Source organism: Chiloscyllium plagiosum, unplaced genomic scaffold, assembly GCF_037043375.1.
Source record: "Chiloscyllium plagiosum isolate Xiang-an unplaced genomic scaffold, Cpla_swu_hap1 HiC_scaffold_3, whole genome shotgun sequence".
In the NCBI taxonomy this organism is placed as follows: Eukaryota; Metazoa; Chordata; class Chondrichthyes; order Orectolobiformes; family Hemiscylliidae; genus Chiloscyllium; species Chiloscyllium plagiosum.
In genome coordinates this window covers 7,146,787-7,161,890 of record NW_028270141.1, presented here as the reverse complement: position 1 = coordinate 7,161,890, position 15,104 = coordinate 7,146,787, and the positions used below count along the sequence as shown (strand labels likewise).

General features: G+C 38.5%; 1 protein-coding gene across 2 annotated transcripts in view; it reads left to right on the top strand.

Moving 5' to 3' along the window:
- Positions 1 to 15,104, top strand: part of wdr35 (WD repeat domain 35) — a 115,020-nt gene that overhangs the window by 88,190 nt on the left and 11,726 nt on the right. For both annotated transcript variants that reach the window (XM_043676517.2, XM_043676508.2), the window contains 4 exons: positions 52 to 162; positions 1,312 to 1,476; positions 6,388 to 6,528; positions 8,938 to 9,094. In XM_043676517.2, coding sequence (XP_043532452.1) covers positions 52 to 162; positions 1,312 to 1,476; positions 6,388 to 6,528; positions 8,938 to 9,094 — 574 coding nt within the window. The remainder of the gene's footprint in view (positions 1 to 51; positions 163 to 1,311; positions 1,477 to 6,387; positions 6,529 to 8,937; positions 9,095 to 15,104) is intronic.

The following is a 15,104-nucleotide window of genomic DNA, read 5'->3' as shown; positions in this document are numbered from 1 at the left end:
TTAAGACTTTTTGACAACAAAATTTTGAATACTTCGACATTTTTTGTATAGGATATAGCCCACATGTTTGTTACTGTGGGTATGTGTGAGCAAGCTGTAGCTGCATTCCTTAAATGTAACCAAGCTAAAGCTGCAGTTGAGACCTGTATACATCTGAATCAGGTAGGATATTAAAAAGAAAAAATTATAATTTAATGCAGTACCTTTTTAGTGCGTTTCCTCATTTTATTTATGAATTCCGAAACAATGGAATGAGAACATATTGTGACATGGCTAAATGTTCTGGAATTGAATCTTACATGGTGGCAAACAAGTTGCATTTGAAACATAACCAAATAGATTGACAACAAACCTGTAAATTCTTCTAGCACATACCAATGGCAGGCAGTAAGAGCAGGGGAGATTCCTAGTCAGTTATGCAATGGTAAGAAATTTAGAGTCTCTACCATCACCATCCATTGCTCCAGATGACAACATGCATGAAAAATTGCATGTTGCTACAACATATTGAACTTCCTACATGAACTGTAAAATACCACCATTACTAAAATACAGATTACATTATGGTCAAGCACGATGAAATGCAGAATTATTTGACAAAAAGAGACCATTCAGCCTATTGTACCTGTTCTGGTTGTATGGAAGAAGTGCTTGACAGCGAGCAAATTATTTTGTTCTTTTTCAAGTATTTATCCAGTTCTCTTTTGTATGTTACATTTGAATCTGCTTTCATCACATAGTAGACAGTGCATTCCCTACTATAACAACTCAATGCTTTTACAAATATTTTCTCATGTTGCTTCAGGTTCATTTGTCATTTACCTGATTGCCTATCCCTCTAATTTCTCGGTAAACCCTTTAAGATTTTAAACACCTATCTCAAAGCTCCTCTTAACTGCCCTAAGGAGAGCAACTTCATTTTCTCTGGTCTGTCTATGTAACTGAAGCCTTTCATCCCTGGTGCAATTTTATTAAACCTCTTCTATAGTCTCTGTCTAAACTTTAGACATCTTCCTAAAGTGTGGTGCCTGAATTGCCCACATTACTTCAGCTGGAGTCTCACCAAAGTTCTATAAAGATCAGTATTTTGTCTTTTATACCCAATGCATATATTTACAAAATAAAGAATTCTGTACAACTTTTGACAGTTTTATTTAAACTTACTTTGCCACAGTTAAAGACTTGTGAACATGCCCTACTTACTATTGATCATGTGCCCCTTTTAAAAATGGATCATTTAAATATTATTACTACTTCTCACCAATATTAATGCAATTACTAATTTTGACTATTTTCTCAAAAAAATTCCAGTGGAATAAAGCTGTTGAATTGGCCAAGAATCACAATATGAAAGAAATTGGATCCCTTTTGGCTAAGTATGCATCTCATCTGTTGGAGAAGAATAAAACTTTGGAAGCAATTGAACTTTACCGAAAGGCCCATCATTTCCTTGATGCTGCAAAGCTCATGTTTAAGGTACAGTAGTACTCTCTCCATAATTGGGGATATCTTTGGATTTCTTAGAGACATGTAAAGCATTTTACATCTGTCTGCATATTTGCATATCTGTTCTTAGAAATTTATGAAAACTACTATTCAGATTTAAAAGTAGAAGTACAAGTTGTTCTGCTATAACATGTGTTTTTGTTAATGAAATTTCACTGTAATACGATTGATGAATTAGGGACACTATTTCTAAAGCGTGAACTTTTAAAGCATGTATTGGTTATAACTTGATCCCGGCCCCATTAGTTTATATGGTGCTGCTATTATGTGATTTGCTTATAACATGGGATTGCATGAGAACAGAACTACTTTGTTATAGCAGAACCAACTGTATAGCAGCAGGTGATTTTCTACAGTTGGTTTTGCAACTTCTATCCAATATTTTAATTATCTAGTTAAATTTTGGAGTGATACATACATTATCTTTATTTCCTGGCATTTAGAAGGAGAGGTGAACCTCAAAAAAAATAAAATTTGAATAGACAGGGTAATTGTTCCTGATGACTGGGGAGTTAAGAACTAGGGGCCACAGTCTGAGGATCCAGGGTAGGCCATTTGGGACTGAGATGAGGAGAAATCTCTTCACCCAGAGGATTGTGAGCCTGTAGAATTGAAAGCAGTTGAGGCCAAAACATTGTATGTGTACTAGAAAATGCATGATAGGGTTCTTTGCCTTAAAGTCATCAAAGGCTATGGGTGAAAGTTGCAATAGGGTGTTGGATGATCAGCTACGAGCATATTGAATGGCAGGGCAGGCTTGAAGGGCCGAATGACTTACTCCTCATCCTATTTTTTATGTTTCTATCTTTGGGAAGGATTTAATAATGGAGCATCTTATAATATAACAGATATAAATTAGTTGTGCATTATAAACAGCTAACTGACCAGCTATTTGATTTGATTTATTATTGTCGCATTATATTTTCATCGAATTACAGTGAAAAGTTTTGTTTTGCATGCAGTATAAGCAAATCATACCATGTAAAGTACATTAGGATAGCTATTGTACAATCAAAGATTTTTTTTGTTTATTCCTGTTCTACTTTCCAATGATCAGATGCCCATTCATTAACAGTTTGTAATAGTGTCATAAGTATAGATTAACTAAATCAGCCATACAGTTCCAATTGAAAAATAAATCTATCTGCAAAGTTATCACTTGTTAGTTCAGTATGAACTTAATGATTTAGAATGAAAGGTATTTCTTTCATCTGAACTGCAGTGGAGTAGATCATCAGATTGAAACACAAGATTCTGTTATTCCCCAACACTGCTAAAAGATTATATTTTATGAATATAACGGCCCAGATTTTGCTTTTATTACTCACTGCTATGGAGTAAATTGGATAGCAACTCATAAAGTCTGCACACAGGCAGTAAAATATGAAAATAAGCAAATTGCTGCCAAAATTGCTGTCGTCCTCTGGAAACTTCACTACTCTGGTACACTGCTAGAAATTTGACATTCACATTAATGAAGGCTGTGAAGTTTGGCTACTTTCCTAATACATATACCCAAAAAAATTGAGGGTTGTCTGTTCAACTGTACATGGTTTCTGTGTTATGTCTTGATTATTCCCAAACAATCTGTCATTGAAAATTAGCTCATATAGCTGTGGAGTCTCGTTGGTTCTGATTTTCATTATCGTTAAAGACTTTTAAAGTAAACTTTATTTCTTTGATTTGATTTTGTCATTTTTTTTATTTTCTACATCTCCCTTTGTATATTATTTTTCTTTGAATTAAATATTCCAACCTACCCTTTGTAGTTTTAATCTGTAGGTCTTATTTTGGGGGAAAGAATGAGAATGGAGTGACTGCTCCCAATGCAAATATGGCTGCTATGATCCATCTGCACGTACAGATTTTTGTTGTTCATCAATAAATCAGAGGGCAGATTACTTTTTATGAGAATTTCCTCCCCCATTGTTTTTTGACATTTCTTGTTTTCTGTGCACTGCCCATACATCTATCTTGGTGTCACTATCTTTAAGGGTTGTGGGATAATTGAATCTTATTTAAATACACAACTGTGACTCTGCTGGTGAGTTGTTTATTTTGGTCCTTTTACTTTTAAAATAGACTAAAAATGATTGATTTTTTTAAAAAAATGATCCAGGATGAACATTTCCTAGGATTGTGCATTTATTATTTTAATTATCTTAGTTTCTTTTTCAGGAAACTTATTTTGCATTTATTTCAGCTATTATCTGGTTTCCTGATATTAAGCTATATTTATGCTGCCAGTTACTGATGTCAGAATGGTGCCTCCTGACCTCGTACACTGTTGGCAGAATCTTATCTCATTGAAAGTGGCATCACAGGTAGACCGGGTGGTGAATTAAGGTATTTAGCATGCTGGCCTTCATCGGTCTAGGCATTGAGTGTAAGAGTTGGGACAGTATGTTACAGTTTTTTAAGGCACTGATGAGGCCACACTTGGAATATTGGGTACAGTTTTGGTCACCCTGTTATAGGAAAGACATAATCAAACTGGAAAGAGTGCAAAGAAGATTTATGAGGATGTTGCCAGGACTAGTAGGCCTGAGTTATATGGAGAAGAGAAAATGAGGTCTGCAGATGCTGGAGATCAGAGATGGAAATGTGTTGCTGGAGAAGCGCAGCAGGTCAGGCAGCATCTAGGGAACAGGAGAATCGACGTTTCGGGCATTAGCCCTTCTTCAGGAATGAAGAAGGGCTAATGCCCGAAACGTCGATTCTCCTGTTCCCTAGATGCTGCCTGACCTGCTGCGTTTCTCCAGCAACACATTTCCATCTCTGAGTTATATGGAGAGGTTGGCCAGAATAGGACTTTATTCTTTGGAATGTAGGAGAATGGGAGGTGACCTTATGGAGGTGTATAAAATCATGAGCGGCATAGGTAGGATGAATGCATATACTCTTTTTCCCAGGGATGTGGAATTGAAAACTAGAACGCATAGTTTAAAGTGAGAGGAGAAAGATTTAAGAATGATCTGAGGGGCAACTTCTTCACGCAGAGAGTGTGGCATGTATGGAATGGACTGCCAGAGAAAATGGTTGAAACGGGTACAATCGCGACACTTAAAAAAAAAAAGAATTGGATGAGAAGGGTTTAGAGGGAGATGGATCAAATGTGGGCAATTGGAACTAGCTTAGTGTGCACCATGGTCAGAATGGACCAGTTGGGCCAAAGGGCCTGTTTCCATGCTGCATGACTCTGTGCCCAGTTGTGTGTGACATCACATGCAAGCCCAATTGCACTGTCATCTGACAGGATTTGGAGTTGCACGATGTGAGAACTCACTTGATTCATGTTCTCCTTCCTCCCCGTCAATCTCTGACTTTCTTTCGGTTAATGTCTCCTGTAAAGGGTACGGATGAAAATGTTTTATTTCTTTTGAAATTCACTAGCAACCTTTTAATATTGTGTAACTTGTGACACAGTATATTATGCTTTACTGCAAATATCTGGCCATCGTTCATTCCCAAAAATATTTTTATGTGTTGATTTCAGAGTTTGCTTCTGAATATTTCATGACTGATTTGACTGACAATGGGAGATGTTGATGAGTTAACTTATACCAAGGCTTTTACATTATTTGATTGCAACAGAAATACAGCTGGATGAAATCAGATACTGTGCTAATAAAATAATACCTATTTGAAGTCTAGTTTTGGTTCACACTTTGGTGCTAATTGCTGAATACTAGAAATTGAATTTGTCTGGGAGCATTTAAAGAGCATCTGTATTTTTGACATTTAGGTTCTGATATGTAGAATTTTCATTGAGTAATGCATATGTCTCCACAAACCATAGTTACTGTAGGGTGTGCTGGCTGGCACAAAGAGGCAGGTTTCTGAATAGTAAGGGACAAAGAAGAAAATGTTTTTACTTCAGTACTTCATCTACTGGAGGAGGAGGTTTAGCTGAGGAGAGATATTCTGTTTCTGCAGTTGAGAGATTGCGTTCACCTTCTTCTCTAGCAACTGGTGCTGTTTTACTGTTTTGCCTGATTTTGTGTCCTCCACCTGTTCCTTCTGCAGATTAAGGAGAATCTTTTCTCCTGGTGGTTATGTAAGGTATCCAGTGAGTTACAGTAGCACTTTGTTGAGGTGAAGTCTGCAGATAATTTCCAGAATAAATGTTTAAGATTGGTAAATCTTGACAAAGTATCCTAGAAAGTGTCCCAATTAATTTTAAATGTTCTTTCTATTCTTCGAGCAAGTGAAAAGTAAAATGTGATAATATCTTTAAGTAGTGCTTGAAATTTTGAGCAATGCCCTGTGATCCAGAATCTACTAATGTCTGTTGGGATAGGCTATTGGGTCAGCACTATCCATCAAAATATGTGTGAGTGACTACCAGCAGGTAATTGAGGTGGTTCTTAATTTTCTCCAAGCAATCATATCAAAATAAGCTTCAGTTGCTTTATTATAATGTCATGTCGTATTAAACATGAACAAACCACCATAACAGCTCAAGACCCCATCTTTACAGAAGCTTTTCAGCATCTGAAAGAGCAGTCAAAGGTTGCCTCATGCTTGTTTCAGTAAAGATTCTTCAAACTGCTAGGTTTGTCCTGTTCACACAAGGGTCAGATCCCTTGTACAGGGTGCCTTACTGTTTCTGCTTTCTAATTACCACAGGCACAGTTCATAAAGCCACAGGAAGCTTGTAGACAAATGTTAGTCAAAGTAATAGCAAGTTAGTGTTGCTCACCATTTATTATTTGCGATTTTGTCTTAAATAATTCATAGGGTATTTCTTTCCTTATTTCTAAAAATGAGTTAGATGTCAAAGTTGATTAAAAGTTATACTATGTTTTTGGAATATTATCTATTCTACAGGGTTTTTGAATATTCTCTTCCTGAAATCAGCTATTTTGTCATTTTATTTAGATTGCTGAAGAAGAAGCAAAAAAGAGAACCAAGCCCTTACGTGTTAAGAAACTTTACGTGCTGGCAGCACTGCTTGTGGAAGATTATCATGAGCAGATAAAGAACACTCAGAGAGCAAAATTGAAAGGCAGACGATCAGAGGTATTGCATATAAAAAAAGCTGATGTTTAACTCTGATCGTGTTCCAATTTCACCAATGTAAGTTAAAATATACAGCTGTAACTGTTAAAAAGTGATATGTTTTAGTTTTCTCATGATATGGAGGAGCCAGTATTGGACTGGTGTGGATTAGTTAAACATCACACAACACCAGGTTATAGTCAGGTTTATTTGGAAGGAATTGCTTTCAGAGCACTGCTCCTTCACCTTCTCAAGATAATTTAAGATTTTATAACAAAAGGTGACATCTCAGCTCAGACTATGCATTAAAGGTGTGTGGTCAGAGTCTGTCTGTATCCATTCTTGAGTCAGACTGGTTCTATTTCCAAAATGGAATTTATAAAATATTACCTGTATTGACTGCCTGCAGATTGTGCTTTTTTGAGCAAAATAGAATGTATCTGCAAATATAATTCTGCAAATACAAATTCATCCCATAGACTTGTGTGTGTGTGTTTGTTTGAGAGAATATGTGTATGAGAGAGCGTTTGTACGACTATGTAAGTGTGTGTGAGAGTGTATAGTGTAGTGGGATCACCCTAACATTTCAGTGGTCAGGGACATTCGGCCTCACATCTTCGGGTGACTGTCCTCCAAGCAGAGTTCAGGACAGGCAACAGCGCAAAGTGGCATGGCAGAGTTTGGTACCCATGAGGATGGCCTCAGTTGGGATTTTGGGTTCATGTTACACTACAGGTGACCCCACTACACTATACACTCTCTCTCACTCTCTCACACTCACTCACAAACACACATACACAGTCACACTCTTACGTACTCACACAGACCCTCTTTCATACACACTCAAGCAGACATTCTCTCTCTCTCTCTCTCTCCAACACACACACGCACACACACACACAGACCTATGCACACACCCTCTCACAGGCTCATTCTCCATCATACTCACACGCACACTTTACCAAGCTTTCATACACACAAACACACTCTCTCACATGCACTCACACTCACATGCACACTCTCTCTCTGTCTCTCCTGCACGTGCATACAAATATAAGTCTATTGAATGAATTTGTATTTGCAGATACATTCCAATTTAGTCAAAAAAAAGCACAATCTGCAAGAAGCCAATCCATATAATATTTTGTAGATTCCACTTTGGAAATAGAACCAGTCTGACTCAAGATTGGGATACAGATTCTAACCTCACACCTTTAATGCATTGTCTGAACTGAGGTGTCACCTTTTCTTATAAAACCTCAAGTTATCTCAAGAATGTGACTGAAAAGAAGTTCTGAGATTTACATATTAATGAATTGAACCCTGCAACCTATTCTAAAAGATGAAAGGTTTAACAATAATCCAGGTTTGTTCAATATATCATTCAGACACATGACATTGTATTCTTTTGCTATAAATTCTGTGTCTTATGGTCTTATGCTCCACAACCTCCTGATGAAGGAACAGTGCTCTGAAAGCTAGTGCTTCCAAATAAACCTGTTGGACTATAATCTGGTGTAGTGTGATTTTTCACTTGGTTTTCTCAGTAAAGAGCATTGATATTTTTACTGCGTACTATACCTCCTATTCAGCTAGAGATAGTGAGATGCATGCAATAGCCATACAATATCATGGCTATTGGCCTCAGTGTGCCTAAAGTAATATTCTTTATGTTTGAGCACACAAATTAGGAGCGTATTTTAACTCAATTGCCTCGGGTAGAAATTGAGTAGTCAGGTAATTAAAATTACCCGTGGGATTTTGCTATACCTTTTTTTTAATCTTCACCTACTGTTCTGCAGAAAGCTGGAAGCTTGTGGCCTCCTCTAAGTATGAAGGTCAGGGTCCGACTGCAATTATAACTGCATGAAGAGTCATTTTAGCTACCTGCCAACCTAGTGGAAAGAGGAGTCAAGGTCCAGAGGGCAGCCAGAGGTTTATTATTAAGTTTTTGAAGAACCAGGTTGAGCAGGATACCCTGTTCTGAGCTCAGCACTCTCCCAAGCACATAACAAATGCCTCAGGTCATTCTTTCAGCATGTCTTTAGATAATTATTATGGGTGGGAATCATCTCTCCCATTCTACACAATCTGACTAAGCCAGTTCAGTGTATGTACAGTGTAAAGTTCACTTAAAAACTGACACATTGGTGAAGTAAATACGTGTAATTCAAAAATAAAACTCGCATGTTAGAAATTTAGATGTAAGAATGATTCCTTACAAATGTATAATGTTTAATATTCTAAAGATGTGCTTAGATATTTATCTTTGGTTTGTTTCCAGGCCACATTCCAATTCCTAAAATTAATTGACAGATTTTATCATAAATCCAAAATATTGGAAATTTCCAGCACATCAACCTGCACCCAAGAGAAGATTGAAGGATACTATGCAATATTGTGTGCTATATTTCTTGTGTGTTGTTTCAGGCTACAACAGCTCTAGCTGGGTTACTTGAAGAAGATGCTTCTTTGTCAGATAATCGTATTATTGACAATGCTTGGCGTGGGGCTGAGGCATATCACTTCTTCCTGCTTGCACAGCGTCAGCTTTACGAAGGCTACGTAGATGCTGCAATGAAAACTGGTGGGTATTCTTTGAACAAAATAAGTTAGCCTAGACAGTCTGCTCTGTTTTTGACATGAAGTTAGAATTATTTCTGGTGGGCAGATAATTTGGCAGATAAAGAGAGAGATTGGGAGGACAGAACTAAGTCCCACTGAGTTTAAGTGGACCTAAACTCAGCATTGAGGAAATAAAACTGTATAACTGCTCATGTGAGGCAAGCAATATATGGATAAGCCTGGTGAAGAGCTTCGACACTGACTGTAATGATAAAATATTGCATTTACAGTATATGTAGTGTCTTCTCACGGAGCATCTCAGACTGATTGGGCGCTATGTCGACTCCACTTTGGAGACAGTGATAAGTGGAGTTGAAAGGGGTTATTAATGGACATTGCCATCAATATTAACTGGTTTTGGTTTTTTATTTACATTGCAGTTCTGTGGGTAATAACAAGGACTATTATAGAATAGCTTCCTAAACTTTTCAGAAGAATCTAAGTCTATGTAAATGTTGTTCTACCAACTGATAATAAAGATTTAGTGATAAGTGGATTGAAGTGTAGATGGGGGCAGGACTTTAAAGCCCTGTCAGAACATTTCTGACAAAGAGACTTAAAACATCAACTCTGTTTCTCCAGCAATTTTTTTTCCTTCTCATCCTGACTTCTTCATTTTCTATTATTGACCATAAAACCTCCTCCAACACCTCTCCATTGTCACTCAACTTCATTAGCCAGGTTTCATTTTTATCCATCCAGTCAGAGAACCATCTACAATCTCTTTTCATTCCAGTGGTATTTGTTGTAATGCACTAAAGGATCTGTCTCTCTATTTCTCATCTATATGTCCAAAGCAGCAGCATCTGAAAATGTCAGTTTTCACATGTAGACTGATGACACACAGATATACTTAATCACTAACTCTAATCTAGACACCATCATGGACTTCAAATTGGCAGGTTGCTCTTTTGACTTTGGGTTGAGGATGAAAGAATTTTCCTATAACTAAATATTGAGATAACCAAAGCCATTTTTCCCATCCCTCAAGTTGTTCTCTACTCACTGGCCATCCCTCCTTGTCAAGTGTCGGAGCTGATCTGAAAACAACTTCCAATCACATGTCCACCACACCATCTCTAACATCACCTGGCTTTACTCTTCCCTCAACTCATCATCTACTGAAGTCCTTATCTATTCATTTTGTACCTCTATACTTGACTGTTTCAATGCATGCCAGGCCCACCAGATTCAAAAACCCCTCCCCATAAATGAGGCAATCCAAGATTCCACCTCCTGGGTCTTAACTCTCAACAAGTCCTTTTAACCATCATTCCTGTACTCAGTGACCAGTTATTGGTAACTGAATTAAGGTGTGTCTCAAGTTTAAAATTCTCCTCCTTGTTTTCAAATCCCTCCATGGCTCCTGCCTCACTTAACTTTAAATTTTCTCATACCCTGCAAAGTTTTGGTGAGATGTGTTCCACCAGTTCTTTGATTTTAATGGCTTAACTATTTTCAGACCTGTCTTCACTAAGTTCTGGAGTTCCCTCTCCAACCCGCCTTGCCTCTTTGCACTTCTTTCTACCTTTAAGGTTCTCCTCAAAGCTACCTTTTTCAATAAGCTTTTGGTCATCTGTACTTGGTACTTGGTCACCTGGCTCATTGCGAAATTTTACTTGATGACTCCCCTTTGAATTGCTTTGAGATGTTTTCTCCATAGGAAATTCTACAAAATACAAGCTGATGGTCTTTATTTTCCGAAAGGAGTTGATTATACTTTTTAATTTTGATCAAATCTTTGGGCATCACTTAAGATGACAATTAATATTTTAGACCAGTCAATGTCATCCAGGATAATGCCCATCATCTTGAACAACTACATTCCAATATCTCTAATGATAAGAAAGTTAGCATTAAGGCACTTTACCTGAATGCTCGTAGTATTCGTAACAAAGCAGATGAACTAATGGCACAGATCATCATAAATGATTATGATGTGGTAGGCATCACAGAGACGTGGTTACAGGGGGGTCAGGACTGGCAGTTAAACATCCAAGGATTTACAACTTATCGAAAAGACAGGGAGGTGGGCAGAGGGGGCGGGGTTGCCTTGTTAGTTAAGAACAAAATTAAATCTATGGCACTGAATGACATCGCGTTGGATGATGTGGAGTCTGTGTGGGTGGAATTGAGGAAACACAAAGGCAAAAAAACCATAGTGGGAGTTATGTACAGACCTCCTAACAGTGGTCAGGACCAGGGGCGCAACATGTACCGGGAAATAGAGAAGGCATGTCAGAAAGGCAAGGTCACAGTGATCATGGGGGACTTCAGTATGCAGGTGGACTGGGTAAATAATGTTGCCAGTGGATCCAAAGAAAGGGAATTCATGGAATGCTTACAGGATGGCTTTTTTGGAACAGCTTGTCATGGAGCCCACAAGGGAGCAGGCTATTCTGGACCTAGTGCTATGTAATGAACCAGACTTTATAAAAAATCTTAAAGTAAGGGAACACTTAGGAAGCAGCGATCATAATATGGTAGAGTTCAGTCTGCAGTTTGAAAGAGAGAAGGCAAAATCGGATGTAATGGTGTTACAGTTAAATAAAGGTAATTATGAGGGCATGAGAGAGGAACTGACGAAAATAGACTGGAAGCAGAGCCTAGCGGGCAAGACAGTAGAGCAAAACTGGCAGGAGTTTGTGGGTGTAATTGAGGACACTGTACAGAGGTTCATCCCCAAGAAAAGAAAGATTATCCGGGGAGGGATTAGACAGCAATGGCTGACAAAGGAAGTCAGGAAATGTATTAAAGAAAAAGAGAGATCCTATAAAGTGGCCAAGAGCACTGGGAAATCAGAAGATTGAGAAGGCTACAAAAACAAACAGAGGACAACAAAGAGAGAAATAAGAAGGAGAGGATCAAATATGAAGGTAAGCTAGCCAGTAATATTAGAAATGATAGTAAAAGTTTCTTTCAATACATAAGAAACGAACGACAGGCAAAAGTAGACATTGGGCCACTTCAAACTGATGCTGGAAGGCTAGTGATGGGAGATAAGGAAATAGCTGGAGAACTTAATAAGTACTTTGCATCAGTCTTCACAGTGGAAGACATGAGTAATATCCCACAATTAAAGGGAGTCAGGGGCTGAGTTGAGTATGGTTGCCATTACAAAAGAGAAAGTGCTAGAAAAGCTAAAAGGTCTTAAAATTGATAAATCTCTGGGCCCCGATGGGCTACATTCTAGAGTTCTGAGGGAGGTGGCAGAGGAAATAGCGGAGGCGTTGGTTGAGATCTTTCAAAAGTCACTGGAGTCAGGGAAAGTCCCGGATGATTGGAAGATCGCTGTTGTAACCCCATTGTTCAAGAAAGGATCAAGACAAAAGATGGAAAATTATAGGCCAATTAGCCTAACCTCGGTTGTTGGTAAAATTCTAGAATCCATCATTAAGGATGAGGTTTCTAAATTCTTGGAAGAGCAGGGTCGGATTAGAACAAGTCAACATGGATTTAGTAAGGGGAGGTCGTGCCTGACAAACCTGTTGGAATTCTTTGAAGAGGTGACAAGAGGTGACCAGGGAAACCCAGTGATGTGGTCTATCTAGATTTCCAAAAGGCCTTTGATAAGGTGCCACATGGGAGGCTGCTGAGCAAGGTGAGGGCCCATGGTGTTCGAGGTGACCTACTGGTATGGATTGAGGATTGGCTGTCTGACAGAAGGGAGAGAGTTGGGATAAAAGTTCTTTTTCGGAATGGCAGCCGGTGACAAGCGGTGTCCCACAGGGTTCAGTGTTGGGGCCGCAGCTGTTCACATTATATATTAATGATCTGGATGAAGGGACTGGGGACATTCTAGCGAAGTTTGCCGATGATACGAAGTTAGGTGGACAGGCAGGTAGTACTGAGAAAGTGGGGAGGCTGCAGAAGGATCTAGACAGTTTGGGAGAGTGGTCCAGGAAATGGCTGATGGAATTCAATGTGAGCAAATGCGAGGTCTTGCACATTGGAAAAAAGAATACATGCATGGACTACTTTCTAAACGGTGAGAAAATTCATAAAGCCAAAGTACAAAGGTCTGGGAGTGCTAGTCGAGGATTCTCTAAAGGTAAACATGCAGGTTGAGTCCGTGATTAAGAAAGCGAATGCAATGTTGTCATTAATCTCAAGAGGGTTGGAATATAAAAGCACTGTTGTGCTACTGAGACTTTACAAAGCTCTGGTTAGGCCCCATTTGGAGTACTGTGTCCAGTTTTGGTCCCCACACCTCAGGAAGGACATACTGGCACTGGAGCGTGTCCAGCGGAGATTCACACGGATGATCCCTGGAATGGTAGGTCAAACATATGAGGAACGGCTGAGGATCCTGGGATTGTATTCATTGGAGTTTAGCAGATTAAGGGGAGATCTAATAGAAACTTACAAGATAATACATGGCTTAGAAAGGGTGAATGCTAGGAAATTGTTTCCGTTAGGCGAGGAGACTAGGACCCGTGGACACAGCCTTAGAATTAGAGGGGGTAAATTCTGAACAGAAATGCGGAGACATTTCTTCAGCCAGAGAGTGGTGGACCTGTGGAATTCATTGCCGCAGAGTCCAGTGGAGGCTGGGACGCTGAATGTCTTCAAGTCAGAGATTGATAAATTCTTGATGTCACCAGGAATTAAGGGCTACGGGGAGAATGCGGGTAAGTGGAGTTGAAATGCCCATCAGCCATGATTGAATGGCGGAGTGGACTCGATGGGCCGAATGGCCTTATTTCCGCTCCTATGTCTTATGGTCTTATGATCTTAATCTGTTCACGGGTAGTTGTTTGCTAACTTTTCAGCTGCTTCATGACATTTCATGTGTTCGAGCTTGAGCTGATTTTGCTGTCAAATGTATAAACCCATCTTTGTAATTTCTAATTGGATTAGCTTTTGTTGGGAAAGGAAGCAATGCACTTTGAATTGCTGATCTTGCACTTCTGGCTGAACAAGATTGTGTTGAGTTCTCCTTAGAATACATTCAGATCAGGTTGACTCTGCTTGACAGAAACATTAAGTGGGGTGTTCTGTATGAGAGTGGTCAGGAAACGACAGTATTTTAAATTCGTTTCATTATATTTCCCTTCTTAAATGCAAGTATGTACGGTACACGAGTGACACAGTGATGCATGGATGGGTGAGCTTTTTTAAAATGTTTCAGTCATTTCCAAAATATTCAGTGGTATTTGTATCTGAAAGAGTTTTTCTCAGCTGAGCTGTCATACTTGGTTAGCAATATTCCTTTTCTGCTTTCAGTAAATTCTACAGCACTGTCATGCCGTTAATCTTATGCAGCGGTACCACAGTGGAATGTCTAGTGCATCTTCCATCAACTGTTCTATTTTACTCTGGTAAACCGTCATGGAGACACTGATTTATTTTATTAAGCAGTCTGTTATATTTTATGTTGCTACAACACTGCCTTTTCTTGTAAAATAGTTTGCAGCACCACTTTGAACATTGAAACATCTGGTTTTAGTTTAAATATTTATTGATCGTAAATGCTTGAATGTCATCCACTTGCATTTATTTTGTGCCTTTCATGAGCTTAGGATATCCCAAATTGAAGATGCTACGAATAATTAGTTTTTATTTCCTAAAAGTATGCAATGTATGTCAGAATTAACAGTTCTCAATGTATCTTTATGCAATTATCAATAACAGAAATTGAGAGAATGGCCGCAAAAAGTACAAACTTTCATATTACAGAAGAACGTTTATTGTTTCTTTGCAGCTTGTCAGCGAAAGCAAGGCTTCTATTTCAAAATCTTTGAGATGTTGAGCTGTTTTAAAATCTGTTTTGGTTAACCTTTGGAAATATATATTTAAACTACAGTATATTATTGAAGTTAGGATATTTGCCTTTATACATTTTGTTCACAGGAGTTAAATTATACAGGTTCACAGCAGAACTGTATAGTAGAATAAGCAGATAATAACTATCTCATATGTTCAGAAAATTGCTCTGCATGTTCACATTTCAGTTAGTTAATTCTAGGGCA